Source organism: Macadamia integrifolia, chromosome 1 (genome assembly GCF_013358625.1).
Source record: "Macadamia integrifolia cultivar HAES 741 chromosome 1, SCU_Mint_v3, whole genome shotgun sequence".
NCBI lineage: Eukaryota > Viridiplantae > Streptophyta > Magnoliopsida > Proteales > Proteaceae > Macadamia > Macadamia integrifolia.
The window spans coordinates 25,771,665-25,792,046 of NC_056557.1; the positions used below are offsets into that span (position 1 = coordinate 25,771,665).

Here is a 20,382-nt window from a genome sequence, read left to right on the forward strand (position 1 = left end):
TTATTTTTTTAAATTTTTTTTAACATTGTATGCAAAAAAGTGTCACTTCACTATTTGATTATCGTCAAAATTTAGTACCATGTTCACATCATCTTCTACACATCATTTTAGGGTTTATTTTTATTTTATTTATTTATTGGTTTTTGGGCTTTGATCTTTGGCCTGATTAGTCTCGTGGATCATCCAGACCCCACAATCGTATGGATCGGGTCAGATCAAGGTTGAATGAATACCATTCAACTTTTATTTTAGTACTTTTAATGTTGTTTGAAAAAATTAAATTTTATTATTTAAACAATTGAAACCTTAAAAATGAATGGCTTATAAGTTTGAAGTACTGAGTCATTATGTTATAGAAAATCCACTTTCATCTAGTTGTCATAATACCAAAACTATATCATCTATGTGGGAGCTAATTAACAACATGTATATAGAAAATGATCCCAACTAAGGGTTACATGAACCTTTTTTTCACCTATCTATTTGATTGCAGGGCAAATAGAGGGAAGAAGGGAAATGAAATGAAATCAAAAGTAAAATAAAATAAAAAATTCTAATCAATACCTAAAATGACTACAAAAATAATTGAAATCTGATTCTCTACATTTTATGTGGTGTCAAAATTATTTAAAAAAGTAAAACAAAAGATTTTACTAGAAAAGTATGATAAACTTATTAAGAATTTGAGGCAGTACAGTGACACATGTTATGCTCTGCACTTCCATATCCAAGTGTATTTCTTTTGTTCCCGATTATCATTTTATCCACCTACATTTTATATAATATGACATAATTTGAATCTCCAATTCATTAGATTTTAGTTTTTCCTATAACTTTAGTCAGATTGTAAAATGTAGGAGTACATAACTTATCAATGGACATTGACCTAACCCTCTTATTATTATCTTAGCCTCAATCATGGTTTTAAGTATCTCCGATACCGATACGATATGCTTCGATACGTATCTTAAATTTAGCCGACCAATACGATACACATCGATACGATACATGAAAATTTTAAAATCTTTTCGTATCGATATATATCCTACAATAAATACCGATATGCATCAATATACCACCAATACGCATCGATACAATACGATATGCCTCGATACGACTATGAAAATTATAAAATTGAGGTAAAATGTACGTTTCGGTATGTATTGGTACGTATCGGTGAGTATCGGTATGTATTGATCAGTACGTATCGGTATATATTGGCACGTATCGGTGAGTATCGATATATATATCGGTACGTATCGGTGAGTATCGATACGTATCGATACGTATCGGTGAGTATCGATACGTATCGGTGAGTATCGGTATGTACCAATACAGTGCGCTATGGTCATATAATGGCCAAGATGGGTAATTTTTCAGAAAAACACGATTTTTTGAAGGGTTTTTGTTCCAAAGTTACTGTCAGTCATATTTCTCTCTAACTAAAGTCGAAATCAAGGTTGGGAACAAGGATTTTATATTTATGGGACAACTACAAACCTTGAATTATTAGTACGATACCCTCAATTTAGTGTTTATGCATAATACATGTTATCAATAGCTTAACAAATTCTTTATGCAAAAGTGTTTAAAAAAATGTTTCCTATCCATTTATGTGTGTATCTTTAGCGTATCTTAGTGTATCTCCGATACGATACGATACTGTCTGATACGTTTCTTAATTTTGGCCGACCGATATAGCGATCGATACCGATACTTTAATCCTTGGCTGCAATCACGTGATCAGGATGATCACTCATTGCTTTTGTGATGCTAATCAGGTAACAGATTTTTTAGCAAATTCAGCTGTAAAGGAGAAGTCCTCCAGTGCTCAGGTGGGATGGCCAACCTTGATTATTGACAACATTCGAGATGATACAAATAATAGATCAAGATTTGGACTGCCTTAGGTGTAATTTGATTTAGTTTTCATTTTATATGTGTTGCTACCTAGCTCCCTTCCCTTCTAATGGCTAATCCAAAGGTGGGGTTTGGTACTAGTGTGGATATGTAGTATGTATTTCGTCATTCTTTGTCCAACTTTTTGATACTTTTTCTTTCTTTATTCTTTAATATAAATGACCTTTTAACTATAATAATAATAAAACCTAGATGAAATGAAATCTTGATCTATCTTGATCATCCAGTAATAGTTCATTGTAGTTTGATAAAGGCCAAGAATCAATGGAAACTAAAGTTTCAAACTTTGTGATACAAGCCCAAGGCCATCAAGTCAAGGTCCAAGACCGTAAAGCTCATTTGACCAACTTGAACTAAGGCAAAAAAAGAACCAAACACTAAAGAAGTTGGCCCAAACACTCTTGGTCAAATCTACCATTGGGAGTCCATAAGAGATTCTTTAAAGTTCCTCTTGCTCTTCCCTAAGTCAAGAAGTTTCTATTCCCTTGAAATCTACAAAGAAATGCCACTTGGAAGTCACTGCTCATCTTAAAACAAGAATCAAGACTTAGAAACTTACATTAAGACCTTGGACAATACAAACTTTGGTAGCAACCCAAGATAGTGGGATTTCTCTACTATCTTTCTTTTTTTATCTTGTGTAATCTTAACCTAAGGATCTTAGGGGTAGAAGTTGAGATTTTTAAATTTTATTTACCTATAAAGGGCCACCAAAGATAGCATGTATAAATAGAATGAGAAGAGTTTTCAATTGAATTTGATTAATCAAATTGTGGTTCTCCAATTAAGAAATTCCTTTGAAACCTAAAGAGTTTCTTTGATACTTTGAAGAAGTTTCATTTCATCCTTAAAAATTTGGAATTTTCTACTTCACTTGCATCCTAGAAGGGTTGCAAGACCCCCATTGGTGTGGCAATCATCCTAGAAGAGTTATATTTTATCCCAATCTATCCATTTTTATTTTCTTTCATTTCTAAATTCGGATCTGCGTAAGTTTAGTACTTTATGGTTATTTTAAGACTGATTTCACATAGAATCTCAGAATTCCTATCTCACAAAAGTTATAACCCCACTTCTTGTCTTTAATTACCGATTTGAATCACCCCAAACCGATATCGAAGTAGAGAGTTATCTCCAAATTACTAACCAAAGGTCATTCTGTCTGAAATTGGTTTTATATACAAAATCAAGTACTCTCTCGATCCTTATATTCGGGCAATCCCATGAGGGAAATTGCATCATTTGGTATCAGACCATTGGAGGAGAAAACCATGCCTTCAATTCAAAGAAGGAGTAGAGATGTCAATTTTTAACATTAACAACATATTGTTAAATTAATTTTTGAGGTCGAGATGTTGCAATTTTAGCATCAAATGGTTGGCTTGATTCTTGGGATTGAACAATTGAAGAAAAATCCACGATGGTCATAGATCCTATTAAGGAGACATCTAAAACTTGTTTTAATCATTCAAAGAGTCAAAAATATGTTTGTGCAAGAAGCATCAATGACAACAAACCAAAATTCTCGAAATCGATTTCAATGGATGGAAAAATTTTGAATTATTTATCTATCATTTCTGAGACAAGTGATTACATTTCACTAAACAAAGTTCAATTTAAGCCAGGTATTATCGAAGACGATCACTTTAATATCCAAATTGATTTAAGAGAACCTCCCAAGTACGATGAGTACCCGGATGAGGAAGTTAACGAAGATAGAAGTTTTGAAACACTTGAACCAGAATTTGTTTCAGAATGTATACTTGAAGACCATAAATTATTTCTTGTGTCTAAGGATTCTTTTTTAGATTCCCATATGAAGGAGGCAATGGCGATGGCAAAGTTTATTAAAATTGATATGACAAAGAGTTCATCGGTTCCTCAAGTTGAGTACGTTGATCCATTTTTGGAGATGCCTATGCCTTCACTTAGAGTTAAATTTGTCTGCGTCATGAGCAATATCAACAAACCAAATATAGATGTGTTATATAATCAAACTAAAATGACATATATGAATCAATTTTGTTCATGTATATCAAAATGGAGACGATCAACCAACCTGTAATCGAATTGCAAGATCACTTTTATGCATTTAACAAATCAAATGGAGATGCTATCTTTTCCCCATTTGATCCTGTTGGCGCACGAGGACATTTAGGGTTTTTCAACAATGGGAGCATAATGCAGGCCCAATCCCTTCAAGTCAAGGTCCAAGACCGTAAAGCTCATTTGACCAACCTGAACTAAGGCCAAGAAGGAACCAAACACTAAAGAAGTTGGCCCAAACACTCTTGTTCAAATCTACCATTTGGAGTCCCTAAGAGATTCCTTTAAGTTCCTCTTGCTCTTCTCTAAGTCAAGATGTTTCTCTTCTCTTGAAATCTACAAAGAAAATGCCACTTGGAAGTCACTACTTATCTTGATACAAGGATCAAGACTATGAAACTTGCATCAAGACCTTGGACAATACAAACTTTTGTAGCAACCCAAGATAGTGGGATTTCTCTGTGTAATCTCAACCTTAGGATCTTAGGGGTAGAAGTTGAGATTTAAAAATTTTATTTGTGTATAAAAGGCCACCAAATATAGCATGTAAAAATAGAATGAGAAGAGTTTTTAATTGAATTTGATAATTAAATTGTGGTTCTCCAATTGAGAGATTCCTTGGAAACCTTGAAGAAATTTTATTCCATCCTTGAAGAGTTGGAATTTTCTACTTCACTTGCATCCTAGAAGAGTTGTAAGACCCCCATTGGTGTTGCAATCATCCTAGAAGAGTTGTATTTCAGCCCAATTTATCCATTTTCTTTCTTCTTTTATTTTTTTTTTTTCATTTCTAAATTTGGATCTGCGTAAGTCTAGTACCTTTATGGTTATTTTAAGACTTCTTTTATGCAGAATCTCAAAATTCCTGAATAGTCTAACTTGAAAATACAACGGGGTTACGCCAATACATGAGGGTATTCGATTGTTTGAAATAGAGGATGGAGAGTGGTGTTGAGATTGCGACCTGCTCTGATAACCTTGAGGCCGGCCACCAGACAGATGGAAGCAGAAATTGATCATGGTTTTTTTGCTGATGGAAAGAAGGGAAGATGGTGAGGGCGATGTTGATGCCCCTCCACCGGCTCAGAATGTCAATGGTCTGACTTTCACCGTTGCAACAGTACCTGTAGAAGGGAGGCCGTCTCTGGCTCCAGCTACAAATATCCTACGCTAAAGCTGTTGGGAGCTCTTTTCCACAGGTAAGTGAACTCCCTGATCCAGTTCATGCAGGGAACTCCACAAAGGTGATAATTCCCCAAGATGCATACGAAGATCAGCTAGGAAGATATCGATTTGCCTTAATTGGTAGAATCAACTTCCAACATGTTTCTTTGGACGACGTTCGAAGGGAGGCTTGTGAGTCTTGGAATCTGAAGGGAATCATGAAGATGGTGCCTATAGACACCTAATTTGGTCACCCCCCGGCGATGATGATACAAGAAAAATTACATGTTGGACATTTTAGACTTGGAGAATTTTCGAGCTTAGAGTAGAAAATGACCATTTTTTTCCCTATAAACTTTCAAGAGAAAATGTTTTCAAAAATTAGAATTTGATGTTGTGGATTATTGTCATTTGTCCCCTCAAGTCGGACATTACACTTTGATGTGAGAATTATGCGAATCGACCTCATATTCTCTCTTTCACTACATGATCCGTCCTTACTTTATGTGTATTTTCGTAAAGGTCTCGGTCGAGACCACAATCGTGTCTCACATCATTGGATAGTGCTCGGATTAAGCTTTCTAACGACATATTATAGTCAAATTCTGACTAACAGTTTGAAAGATATGACCCTCGAAAGTTGACTTTAAAGTTCGGTATTAGATTCCATTCCGAGCAACCAGGGAGTGCCACGTGGTGCCCAACCCCATTTGTCCAAAAGCAAGATTTTTTTGACAATTCTCCCTAGTTTTTTAGTCTCACATCGGAAATAAGAGAGAATTGTCTCAAGTCCTAAGGCAATAAGTATAGCCCTTCCCCTTTTCCAAACGGGAGGAGAAAAATTGGGAATATGGGAGAGAGGATGACCCCATCAAAGTTTGACATATTAATCCTTCTTTGAGCCGAGAGATTTAGTCCGGTTCGATTCGATTTGGGGTTGAAGCACAAGGGTTATCTCCCATTATTTCTTGATTAAAGCTAAGTGTAAGGTATTTTTCTTCTCCCAATAGCAATTTAGAACCAGTTTAATTAATTTAATAGATTGAACTCTAATTTATTAATGTTCGGTTCATGTAGTTTTAATTAGATCGATTTGGTCTTAGTTGGTTCATTTAGGCATATTTTGATTCCATCTAATCAATTATGTCTATTTGGTTTAATTAATTATGATTGCATCTTAATTGTTTTAATTAGATTCATCTTAGTTTAATTAGGTTCAATTAGGTGTAAAGTGTAATTAGGTTTATTTTGGTTCATTTAGACTTAATTAATTTCATTTTGGTTTGTTCTAATTCAAGTTAAATTTGGGTTTGCACTTGACTTAATTTTCTTTACTATTGTTAAGCGATATTATGATATCATATCAAATCAAATCAAATCTTATGAGACAACAGGAAGGTCTTTGTCATGTGGGACACCCAATTAAATAGGTAGGAAATCCCTACACTGTTCACTCAGGAACTCAAATTGGGGTATCCCAATGCAGGTACCTAAAATTTGGAGGTCCCAAAAGGTGAACATTTGATCTGTTCTAATGTTCAAGCGGATAGATCTGAAAAATCGAAGGTAAGCCAGTCTTGATCATCCACAAAAGCAAATTTTAGAGGGAAACTTGACAAGTTGATTGATAACTTTTCTCCGAGATACTTTTGTTACATTATAATGCATTAGAAATTATGTTTACAGCTTATATTCACTGCTTCACATGGCAGGAAAAAGGGGTAAACAAAATTTAGAGGGGGAACATGCTGCTCACACTCTACATGGACTGGTCCCACTAGCTAGCATATACATAAAAGTAGTCTGAAAACTTCCCTCCTTAGCCCCATTTCCTTTGCATGCATCCTTGTACTGGTCTCGTAACCATGTTTCCTTGAGCACTTTTTAGTAATATTGAAATTTTCAATACTTTATTTTTTTTACTTCATCTCTTAAACTTAACATGTGAATAGGAACCCTAAGGTCTACCCAATCATAAAATTATATATCCATCTTTTTTATTTTTTCGCTAATGCTGGATATCCAAGTATTCTTCTTGATTAGTCCTGCAGGTCCATACTGACCCTACACCCACATAGACCGAGTCATACTGAGGTTAAATGAGAATCATTCAACTTTCATTGAAAGCAGTGAAGAACACTAAATACCACCATGTTAGTGTCTCCAAGGAGATAAGAAGATTCGAACTCAGTACCACACACTTCCTGAGGCGAAGATATGCTGCCAACTTGTCTACCCCTTGAGGTTGTTACATACCCATCTAACTTACGCATGGAAGAACCAAGTCCGTCTTGAATAACCCCTCCAAACTGTTCCATATAAAACTCCTCTCCCATAAAAAAACAGTTATAAGATTAATGCTGTTACCATTTAGTAACAAACATAAACTGGAGAGAGAGAGGGGTGATACAAAGGAGCAGCTATCTATTCATGCATGTAGATAATAAGATTCAATTAATTCATCTAGAAAGGATTAGATATCTATTCAAGTCATGCACATAATAAGATTCAATCTATTGATTTCAGTTGTTTGAAGTTATACACCAACATTAGTCTAGGATATGAATTTTTGTCATTAAAACAACACTTTTATTTTCGCAATGATAATTAGCTAAAAAATCAACAACCATTCAGTAATGATAGCAAGACAATATTCCCTAGAGTTTCTTGAGCAGTTGCAGTGACTGGAATTTATTGATGGTTCATCCACAAAAGTGTTCAGTTACCCCATATTCATGTTGTGACCATGTGTGTTCATAGAATATTCTCAAGGATTCAAGCTCTGTTGCAACTTCTTTCATTGTTGGCCTATCTTCCCCTTTAATATTTAAGCATTTTCTTGCAATCTCAGCAACTGATAAAAACTGCTCTTTATTTCTCTCATTTGCCACTCGGACATCAAGAATATGAAGAAGTTTATTGTCTTCCAATGAAGAAATAAAATGCATCACCAGGCTTTTATGTTCCCCAAATCCTTCAGGTGGAAGTGGCTTTAGCCCAGTCAAGAGCTCTGCAAGAACAACACCAAAGCTATAAACATCACTTTTGTCAGTTAGTTGACCTGTTTGAAAGCATTCTGGGTCTAAGTACCCTAAGGTCCCTTGAACTAATGTCATCATTTGAGTTTGATCAGAAGGAACCAATCTTGAAGCCCCGAAATCAGATACTTTTGCTGTGTAATTATCATCTAGTAGTATATTGCAAGACTTGACATCCCTATGAAGGATTGGTATTGAATGGGCAGAGTGCAAATACCCTAGTGCACCAGCTGTTTCAGTGGCAATTCTTAAACGGTTTCCCCATGAAATAGACACTGCCTGATTCTCATTATGGATATGTTGAAAGAGGGTTCCGTGAGAGATGAATTCATAAACTAACATTGGAACCTGTGTCTCTAAGCAACATCCCAAGATCTTTACCACATTTCTATGATTTATTTGGGAAAGGATATCAACCTCATTTATGAACTCTATAATCTGACCTTTATCCATTATTTTGGATTTCTTAATTGCCACTTCTTTGCCACCCAATAATATTCCTTTGAAAACTGTACCATGCCCTCCTTCACCAAGTATTCGACTCGCATGGAAGTTGTTGGTGGCCTTTTTTAGCTCTTCTTCAGTGAAAATCTTGGCAATTTTTGCACCACCTTTATGCGAAGCTATTTGTTGTTGCAATAGTAAACCCCCATTTTCTTGGAAGAATTTTTCTTTGAGTTTGATAAGTCTTCTTCTCTTGATTGCCCAATATGAAAAATAAATGCAAACAAGTAGAAATATAATGCTTAGCCCAATACCTGCACAAAAACATACTGCAACTGAGATCTTTACTTTACATATTTTCTCTCTTACAGTTTACCATTAATTGCCTTACATATATTCAAAAGGAAAGAAAGAAGGGATAAATGGTTTCTACACGCCTGTTGAACATCCTTTTCCTATATAGCCAGCCATGTGGTCAACTAATGCGGTTTTATTCTAATTGTTGGATAGAGAGATCATGATTTAACTTAAAAAGAAAAAAAAGCCTTGATTTAGGCTAGCAGGATGTCAAATTTCATAACCTGCTTCAATCAAATACCCTTATGTCTATTGTTATGTATCACACATATTTCTATGCACACAAACAATATTCCAACAATTACTATGCATTCTTTCATAGCTCTAGGTTTTCAAAACTCTATTTTTATCATGTGGCATACTCTACCGAAAATGAAATTTGACATGTAAATAAGAGAAAATAGGAAGAAGAATATCAAACTTAGCTTGCAAATGTGCTATTTCACTTCAATCCTTAATTAGTACTATTACCCAATTGACTTGAAAGTCATTAGCGGTTTCTTGACTTGAAAAATAGAAGGGGCCGAACTGCTTGCATTGAAGAGAAACTTGACAGAAGTATGGGAACTTTGAGTGGTTCCAGTGCTTCCCTAATTATTAATGGATAAAGGTACCTAGTAGAGAATAAGATCATTGTGTTCTGTTTTGGTCATTAATTACAAAAGTAATGGGACTGTCTACATCATGTTTGGGTTTATTAGCATTCAATCATTGTATAAGCATGGTTTAGTGAAAGGATGTTGACTGGAGGAGCGGAAAACAAGTATTGTCTCCACATGAGCTTCTAGTTAACCCTTTTAAAACGTAGGGAGTTACATGAACGTATTAACGTACAATTGAGCTCATTATGGGAGAGCATCAATGTTCTGTCTGACAGGGTTATTAGTCCCTTCTTTCATTCTATAAATTGGTAAAAATAACCATTAGTTGCTAAGTCTAGTCATTCTATAGAGAAGAGAGCAGACAAGACTGATCAAAAGGATCAAGATCAAATGTGTTCACCAAGGTTTCGATCCAGCGGTGTATTCCTCAAGGAGATGGATTTGGGTATGTTTCTTACTCTTGTTCATTATCATTGATCTTCTAACAACACTAATGTCTTCAAATTTTTCAATTACTTTGAATCCTGGACTTCCTACCTTTATTTTAATTTCAGTTGAGGATTCAAGGCAGCTAATCCATTGACCTGAAGCTGTGTCACCTCACTTCCATCTTGAAGAGATGGAATAGAGTGGTAACATTGACAGAGTTAATTAAAAGAGTGGTTTGGACCAACTGGAAAGTTGGAGCAGTTTTTATGCCATGGGTATGTAGTTATCATGATATATAAATAAATAATAATAAAAAAATAAAAAAAAATAGAGAGATAGGGGTCAGGGAGCCTTAAGAATTAAAGAAGAAAATTGCGTACCTAAAATAATGCTTATCAATGGAAAAGATTTCGGATCGTGGGTACAACGAGTGCCATTTACCCAGCCATCACCATGGTCGCCTCGTGGACAAGAACAGGTGTAACTCCCGAAAGTGTTGGTACAAATAGCACTTAGATAGCAAGAATTATTGTAACCCTTCTCACATTCATTTATGTCTTTTTCAATCCACCACCATCGATACATGAACAATGAAAATTTGTTAGCTCTATAGAACGCAAAATCCACAATTCACACTTGACATTTATTTATTTATTTATTTTTTTGAGTAAAGTCAGCAAAGTATATGTATTCGATAATAGTAATGAAAATGGTACAATAATTAAGTCTAGGCATCCGTAGACCAAATACATAGAAATAGCTAAAAGAGGGGAAACCTCTCCACCTTTGGTATTGTCATCAACAGAGAGACAAACATGCAAGCTCATAAGAGAATCCCTATAATCTCAAGCAAACCTATAATGGACTTCTCTGCTGATGGCCGAAGGTGGAGGTATCTCAGTCCGTATAATGTTCTGTGATCCTTTACCATCTTTCTAATAAATTTTTTTGAATCTTCTAGCGAAAAAAATATAAAGGGTCTGTCAAGAGCATCCTATTTTATCTCTTCTACTATATATTTAATTCCGTATAGTGCATAGGATTTAAGAACAATATGCAAAACTCTAAAGAAATTGATCATTAAAAAAATAAATAAAAAAAAAAAGAAAAAGAAAAAGAAGAAGAAGAAGATTACCTTGGCATCCTTGAGAGAGATAAGGGTTCCCTTGAAAACCATCATTGCAGAAACACCGATAGCCAGGACCATTGGTGGAATTAGAGCAATAGCTATTTGGGCCACAAGCATACGACTGTGTGTCACCAACTGCTACTTCACATGTTTGGTTCCCAATCGCCCAATCCATCACCACAGGAATAGTTGAACTGACAAAGCGATCAGCAGAGAAATCTGATAATTTGAAGGTGAACCAGTCTTGATCAGCCAAGAAAGCAAAACTACAAGGGTTAGACCGCCAGATCTTAGTGTGGTTGTATGCACTCCCAATAGTCACATTAAAACGTTTGAGGTTGAGAGGGATTGAAGTCTGGCAACAACCAATTCCAGAGCAAGACCCGTTCTTCACATTCCCCAAGTCACTGCACACAGAAACACACCCACTCATGAAGTCTTGAGCCACATACTCACTTATAGTAGCCAAGGTGTCGCATCCAATCGCTGTAAACTTGTTTCGAGTCACTGAGAACCTGAAAGGTGAAGCTCTCATATCAATCCAGTAGTTTTGCCAATTTGTGTTTTCTCCACTTGAACTGAAACACTGATAAGCATGAAAGCTACTATTGAATATAGCTGGCCCTTCCAGTGACATCTCTAGGACCTCAATGGGTCCAGTTCCTTGGTAAGGTTTGAGGCTTCTGCCATTCTTGGCCTCACATGTTATAAGATAACTATCATCAGTACCCATGAAGCATCCTTCTCCAATTCCAAATGGGTAAGGTATGGTTACATTTCCACATTCTTCCTGGCAACCAGGTAAGGCTAAAGGTGGAACTGTAATGGAAGCTGCACCTAATGATAGAAGAGCAATTGAAAGTAAAATCAGAATCATGGCTTCACTTATCTTTTGTGGTTCTTCACTTTGAATGTCTTTGGTGGTCTATCAATAACCTCAAGGCTTTGAATAAAGAGTGCCTTATCGTTGTCATTGTTCTGTCATGCAAGCAATTAATTAATTGAAGATGGAGGTACTTCTTTCATTGACTTGGAAAAAGATGTACTTGAACTGTGGGAAGCTGAAATTTCCATCCCCGATTATGATTGAATGATTGGGGAAATTATTGTTCCATGGTAGCGTGGCTCCTACTTCCAGATTTAGTAGGGAGCAAAATTACACCCCACCCCTGTGTGACTCAAAGGAAATCCATCTCTATTGAAGCCCATGTGTTCCCCCCCCCCCTCTTCCCTAATGGCCCCCGTGCTGTTGCAGAGGTTGCATGCCCAAGGGGCATTCTTTTTCTCCTAAAATACACACATCTCATTAGCCCACACCATCAGGGAGTCTCCGACCCTCCACATTGATGCTCCAATGTCCACCTCTCATTGGCTCCAGGCTAATGCAGGGGCCACACAACCAGGTTAGCAATCTTTTAGAATATAGTGTCATTTTGTCATTTACTAGTGGATCATTTAAAGAAGGGTAAAAAAACACAAACCGCTTGTATGGTCACTGCACCAGTGTGCAGACCAGTCCAAGATGCCTGGCAACATCTTCAGCGCAAGGGAAGAGGGAGAAGAATATAATCTTTTAGCATCCACTTGTGTTTAAGTGTGGATACTCGCAAGCGGTAGCTTTCTGGAAGCACATTGACCAGTTCTTTATGAGATAACTACCTTGTTTTGTCTAAAACACAACAACTAGCTTGGAAGTTGCCTAGAAAATGGAGAAGCCTGTCCTGGAATGCAATCCTACCTTCCTTGTGAAGCCATTAAAGCTTGCTTTTTTCTAGTGCCCCGGGGGGGTTTTGGTTGGGTTGCTATCCTGCTGAAACGGTCAAATGGCCTGAAGGTTCTATTCGGAGTCTAAACATCACACATGGAATGACCTGCAACAGAAACCCATAAGCTTTGTATTCTTAATCTAGGGGTGTCAAAAGTGAACCCGAACCGATAAGACCGATTGAAACGGATCGAAGAAATCTATACGGAGCCGAATCGAGGGCTTATTGGATTGGTTTCAGATTAGGGATATTAGAAGTTATCGGTTTTGGTTTGGTTCGTGTTAACCCGATGGACACCCAATGGGACCGACCGATCAACCCGATAATTGGTTGAAAATTAAAACCCTATTTGACACCTATAGTCCCATACTATATATCCTTCTCTTTGGAGTTGCAGCCGTTTGTCACTCAATAGTTAATGAATTGATATATTTCATTCTCCAAGACAAGACCAAGATTCCAAGTCCACTTTAGCGGCTGAAAATTTTGGATTTGTGCGGCTGTGCTTCCTCTTTCTCCTTCGTCTTCCTCTCACATGGTGAAGTTGACTCGGCATAATTCTGGTAAGCAGTTTCTTCTTCTTCTTCTTCTCCTCCTCTGTAGTATGTCTTTCTGCCACTTTTTTTGAAAAGAAGGGGAGCGCTTCTAAAGTTCTAATCAGTTAATGTCAATCTGTGGGCCTTTTGTGTCTCTTTTTTAATGTTTGTTTAGATTATCATATCCGATCATGGATGAATGCATTTGGTTTATTTTTATTTTGTGAGTATGTGAAAAGAGTTACACCCAAACCAAACCGTTAGTGACTCGATATTAAAAAACCTAATTAAACCAAAACCAAACCAAATCGAAACCGAAACCGATCAAAAACCGAAATTTCTTAATGGTTTGATTTCTCACACATTCTTGAACCGAAACCGATTCAAACCGATCGAAACCCACAGAAACCACCCAATTGGCATCCCTATCTTAATCCCTATTCTACAAGTTTCAATGGGAAGTAGGGTTATCAACAGTTACGATTAAAGTTCAATCAGCTTTGACCAGATCCAATACCAATTAGGAAATTTCCCAATTTGATCTAATGGATTACTAATGTAGTGATCTGACTTTAAATCCATATTTAGGATTCCAATTTGATGTGATCCCAGTATGAACTTTCTTATTATTAAGTTAGATTTTTCTAGTGCGTGGGAAATCTTGGTGTTAGTAATGTTGCTGGAAAATAAATAACCTTATCTTTCCCTCTATAGTGTAATACTTATCCTTTTCAACAGGTAAATTCTATGCCAATGTTTGGTTGTAAGGATATTTTAGGAAAGGGGAAGTAAATTTTTCATAATTAAAAAAGAAACTTTTATAATCATTACTCAATGTGATCCCATGTGATTGTATTTCATTTTTAACCATATTTAGTAATAATACATTTTAGATGTAATTTTTAATTTACATATTATAAGTTATGACAGAGAGTTTTGGATGCAAAATAAAGTGAAATTTAATAACCAAATATAGAATAATTTGAAGTTAATGATATAGTCACATGTGATAATCAATAATGATTACAAGCACTTATTTTTTAAGTATAAAAATTTCACTTCATTTTCCTTTATATGACAAGTTTTTTTTTTTCCAAGAGTAGTGCGGTCCCTGTGCTATAGATACAGAGGAGACGTAATGACTACCGTGCCCCTCTTGGGGGCGCACGTCCCTGTGTTTGGGTGCAGGGGTTGCTCTCGGATAGAAAATACCTACTCTTAAAAGAAAGTTATAATTTCTCACTTCATCACGTGAAGCATCATTTCAAAAATAAATAAATAAAAATAAAATTTTGATGGTGTCAAAAGTTCATAAAAAATTCTAAAATAATGCATCATTTTCTTTAAAAAATATATATAAAATAAGATAAATTAATTTTATTAAGACAAAAGAGAAAAAAATTCTTTTCTAGATTACAAAGCTTTTTCAACGCAACTTGAAAGGAAATAGCTGTTGAAATAATTATAATATTAATATATGTAAAATTAAGGTCATTTTCACAACAGTGCATGGTGGACGATCGTCCACAAGACAACCGCTGGGGACAACAGCTCCATCGAAAATACCAGAACACACTCCCTATTTGCTGAGTCATAGATAGGGGTGGGGTAGGGTGCTGCGCATGACTCTACAAATTGCAAATCGGGGGGGACCCATTAGATATAATTTAAGGTCCATTGAACTTTTGATTCCACCTCTCAATCGACGGGCGATTCCTAAATGCTTTGGCCCGCTAATCGTTTAATCCTAAGTCTAAATCATAGTTAATAAATTCGCATATAATACGCAGATTTTTGTCGTATGTGAATGTTTTAATCAAAAATTCATAATTTTTTGTATCAATCCAAAACATACGTATCATACACTTATTTTATGGGGTACTCATATTATAAACATTTAAAACATATATAATATGTTTTATACTTATTAATACGTTTAATTTGAGATTAAAAAAATAAAAAAATAATAAAAAATAAAAAACCTTAACCCCAAAAGTCAGAACAACACTTCTTCATTTCCGTAGGTTTCTCGATTTTGAGAAAAATATGGATAACACATGTCTTCCTTTCTTATTTTATTAATTCCAACCCTTCTTTCCATATTGCTTCTCTCTCTCTCCTTTATTACCTTATACCCTTTATTTAATTTCATCTCAAGCTTGTCATAAATCTGTTAATCAAATACTTTGTGTCCACCCTCTTGTTCTCATCCATTAGTCTATTAAGTCTACTTAATTATGATATATTCTAATTTAATTTAAAATCTTACCTTAATTACAAATATACAATTGGTTATTATGATTGAATTATTGAATATCTGATTGGATCTATACGCGATTTGATTTTGATTTTAAAATCCAAATCCACATCAGTAGGGGTTGTTTTGGATTTTCTTGTTTGATAAAATAATATCAATGATGATATTTTTATTTGTTAAATGCTTATCCACATGCTATTATTATTATTATTATTATTATTATTATTATTATTATTATTATTATTATTATTATTATTATTATTATTTTGATAAATATATGCTATTATTTGCTATGATAGAAAGTGGTTGATGGATCATCTATCAACATTTACTATGATAGACACGATGAAACTTAATTAATATTAAATGTAAAAAAAAAAAAAAAGACAAAAAAGGAGAAATGATCCCGAATTTGAAAGCTAGATTGGATTTAAGTGTTTGTGAGAGCATGGGATATTAGAATTTAATTATAAACAATTAGTTTTATTTCATTCTTAATACCAAAATAAACCCAAATTTTTTTCCTGGATTTTTACATAGCAATTGTATTAAACACGTACTGTATCATTGCCATGTGCTTTTATTGAACCGGATTTCTAAAAAGTATTGTTTCTGTATGGCTTGTTTAATTATCATACGTATCCATTCTTGTATTATTACTGTTCCCGAACTTACTATGGTCTAAACAAAGTCATCAAGTAGCATAATAGAATATTGAAAATTAAGGAAAATAAGATTGCACAATAATGGTTGGAATAACGTGAATGTGAATGGATATAATGGAGTTGCATGCCACTACGTGAAGGATAATTAACCGAATTAGGCTTTGAAATCTGGCACTTAATTAATCCAGACAATATAATAATTATTTAATTATAATTATTACATCATCTCTCCAAGTGAAATAATGAGAATGAGCTTAATTAAAGCAAATCGTAAAAAATAAGTTTTTCCTAATGTATATAATTTATACATAAATATAAATAAGATTTTTTTTTAGTGACTCTTCAATTAATGTTTTCTTATGCGCTTCTATTGAACCCCACATTCGTAAGAGCATACTTTCCCACAAAAATAAGTGCCTCTAAAATATTTCTAGCGCAATTACTGGTTTCTCATGTTGCCCCATATGGGTAACTTTATATGGTTCTATCTCATTTTCAATCATGTATGGGTTTTACAGGTCACATTCCAAATCCCACTCGGTCTCTTATCCCATTATATATGCTATTTTTAATGCAAAATTTACTAATTATTATATATTTTTTTTCTGGTTGACTTGGAGCGGCTGTGCCTCTGATCTGTATTCCTTGATCGACAAAGGCCCTATAGGGTTTTTTGGTTGGGGAATCCTCACTAACATTGACTACAAATGTTGGACTTCTTCAATCAATAATGGATGAATTTTTAAATGTTGAAACCGTGACCTAATGACGTAAACTACACACCTCACCAGTTGTCAACCCATGGCCCACCAAAAACCTAATTTGTCTAGCATTGATAGACAGGCCCTATGTTTTGATTCACCAGAAGGTAGATAATGTAGCAAGTTGCAACTATTAGATAGGTAGGGACATGTATGGATTAGCAACGGTGTCAATGGTCCTCGTCGTATTAATTTTTTCATCTATATTTTGAAAAATCAATACATTCTAACTTGGTCTTACTTTTGATATTTTTGTTATTGGAAAGGGTTATCTGAGCAAGTATTGTACTCTACACTTTCTCATATATATTTTTTTTCTCTTAAATGTGTGAAAAATATATTAAAGCTGGAATGAAAAACAAATACAGCTAGTCCCTTATTGTTTCAAAAAAAAAAAAAAAAAAATTAAAATAATGCATGTGAAGAGGCACAGTGTACCTCTTAGGCTAAGAGAACTTTTCCTCCTATAGTTATTCTTCACCCCCTATGTTCCAACATCAATTTTATCTTCTTTTTTTTTTTTGATACCCAGGGTGTCTAGATCTTTTGACCTGACTAGTCCCTAGGGTCAGTATGATAGCGCTTACACAAGATCGGATCAGTTCAAGATGAAAACTATCGTGTAGTGGCCCTAAGAAATTAGGTGCAGAGACGAAGGTTTGATCACGGGACCTCACTTCCTGAGGCGAAGTACCATGTCCCCTGCAAACTAACTAGGCTAACCTCTTAGGGTTCAACATCACTTTTATCAGTTAGATGAATTGTATGATTTTTTTTTTTTATCCATGTACCCTAAGTTTTACGTTATTAAAACAAATGGATAATATAGTTATGATCAGAAGGATGCTCTAAAATCTAAGAATCTAGGATTTTAAAAATAAATAAATAAATAATAAAAAATAAAAAAAATTGACACTTTAGCTATGCACGCAGTTTTCATATAGTAACATGTTTGAGGAATTGATGTCTCTTGAACAAATGGCATTAGGCGGCATTGAACGACCAAGTGCAAATATATGCTTAATTTTTTTCAGCTAAAAGATCATTTGTATTAAAAAAACAAGTACATAAAAAATAATAATTACTAAGGACCAATGGTCAATTGCAAAAACAACTAAATAAAGAGCCTAGATAATACTAATCCATCTTTGGCATTGCTATCAGTAGATTAGACTATTAAAAAGCCCTCCAATTCTAAGCTAAGATAAAACCTAAAGGATGAAATATCAACTCCTAATTAAAGCGATATCTTGTTATAGTAACATTCAGCATGACAATCTCAAACTAATCTCAAACATCAGATTGTCATAATGAATGTGTTCAAGAAGTATGCCTTTTTTCCCCCCTTAATCATTTTTTCTATCTAAGTTGTATACAAAAGAATATTATCACGAGTACTGAATGGATTTGTACTTGAAAAATATCAATTTGAGGCACAACTCCTAGGGTCCCTTTATTTAGATATTTTAAAGATATTTTATACATGTGCGTAAGATTTTATTCAAATCCAATATCATTTGGACCTCAATCAGCATGAATAACCAATTTATGTATTCTTCGATTTCTAAGTCACTCTTTGGTAGGATCCAACCTTCATCACCATATGGATGAAAATTTTCAGAAAATGCTATATGAAGTTATGTGGCACTCAAAATTTGACACATGATTTGAAAGATGTTACTGTTTTAATTTAGGTTCTTACAATGAATCTAATTAAAATAAATCTAACAAAATATATTTTTGAAAGATTTTGGCTCAAACCGAGTCAACTTGGGTCTCCCTGGCCTAACCCAGTCCATCCCAACCCGCCTGGATCGAGCTAGTCCAGTCCCATCGCATTTAATCCTGAGCCTGGAAGACCCAGGTCTGTCCCCCAAGCCTAGCCCGCCAGGTCAGGCCAGGCCTGCCCAGCCCGCCAAACCTAGCTTCTTTGTGGTCTTTGTTGCCTACCTTAAAACCCAGGTTCTTGTTGCTTTTTGGCTATATAATCAAGGAAATTTGAAGGACTTATGGAGGGAAAAAAATTCTGAAAAAACTCACAATACAAAACTCTTGATACCCTCTTTCCATTGATCCCTTCAGCCTCCTCAAAAACCTCAGCTACATCTAAATGAAATTTCCAAAATACCCTTTGTTGACAAGTTTGGCCATTTGGAGTGCCATCTTCCAAGCTGAGTTATGGTGGACCCTGAAAATGAATTATAGTGAAACGGACAGGCACACATTGAGCTGGAACCCTCCCACGCATAAAGGGTAAATCTCTCTCTCTCTCTTTTATTTATGTTTATCTTAAAATTTTATTTAACTAGGAGTAAAGAGGGAAGCTATATATCTTGTCTCATATTGTTATTGATGTTCGTTACCAAACAATAGTGTTATTGATGTTCACTGAAAATTATGAAGTCCAAATCATGGTTTTTAATTATGACTCGTTTTCCCTAGGGGCATTTTAGTCATTTGAAAAAATAAGAGGTTTTAAATCTCAAATTGAGTTTTGGATTTCTTATAAGGTGAAATAGCATGATTTAATTCATATACCTGAGCTTCGGTTGGAAGAAATTTGGTCCAAGAAATCTGGTTTGTGATTTTGCAATTTTGTCTCTTAAAGGGTATTTTAGTCATTTATGTTTAAAAATGTAGAAAGATATCACAAAATTCCGAGGAAATATTTATGAGGTGTATTTTCATGTGTTTTTAATGATTTGAATGTATTCCACTAGTTCTTCATCCATATTTTTATATCATTTTAATGGTTTGGCCTTATAGGGGGCATTTTGATCATTTGACTATTTTTACAAGAAAATACTTCTAAAATATTTTAAAAATCATAGATATAGTGAAAAAAAATTCAAGTATCACTTTTCTGCTATAGAAACTTCACAAACTATAAACGTAATGACGACACTTATGATCGTAGATAGTTATATAAAGAATTGCTTCAAATTTTTGGACCTTCTATTGTGATAAAAAAAAAAAAAAAATCGTAGTTATAGATATTCTATTTCCCTGTGAATGTTATTTGATCAAGTAGAGTACTTTACACTTTCTCACAATAAATTTTTTTTATTATTTTTTATTTTTAAAAAAAATTAATATAATAATCTCATGTAAAAAATATATAATATGTTATACGCGTCAAGTTCAAAGAACCTTTTCCCTTTTATATATTAAGAGAATATTTTCTAAAGAGCAATACAACAAGTAAGCTTTGTACTTAGCTTTGTACTTTACTAGATTGAATTCAAAGACATGTTCTACCCAAAAAAAA

At 34.6% G+C, this 20,382-nt stretch overlaps 1 protein-coding gene across 1 annotated transcript; it reads right to left on the reverse strand.

Annotated features, from left to right (window-relative positions):
• Positions 1-7,719: 7,719 nt before the first annotated feature.
• LOC122079363 (wall-associated receptor kinase 5-like) lies at positions 7,720-11,936 on the reverse strand. The gene is made up of 3 exons (XM_042646163.1): positions 11,136-11,936; positions 10,381-10,557; positions 7,720-8,926 (listed from the first exon to the last, which is right to left on the reverse strand). Exons 1-3 carry the CDS (start codon positions 11,860-11,862, stop codon positions 7,833-7,835), a joined length of 1,998 nt encoding a protein of 665 aa, XP_042502097.1. The 5' UTR covers positions 11,863-11,936; the 3' UTR covers positions 7,720-7,832.
• Between the last annotated feature and the right edge of the window lie 8,446 nt (positions 11,937-20,382).

Excerpts from the sequence above, each read along its gene's own strand:
- LOC122079363 (XM_042646163.1), bottom strand. The coding sequence starts at position 11,862 with ATGGGTACTGATGATAGTTATCTTATAACATGTGAGGCCAAGAATGGC. Across the intron at positions 10,558-11,135 it reads TCTCTCTCAAGGATGCCAAG|ACATAAATGAATGTGAGAAG; the intron begins GTAATCTTCTTC and ends GGATTGAAAAAG. Across the intron at positions 8,927-10,380 it reads ATTGATAAGCATTATTTTAG|GTATTGGGCTAAGCATTATA; the intron begins GTACGCAATTTT and ends GTTTTTGTGCAG.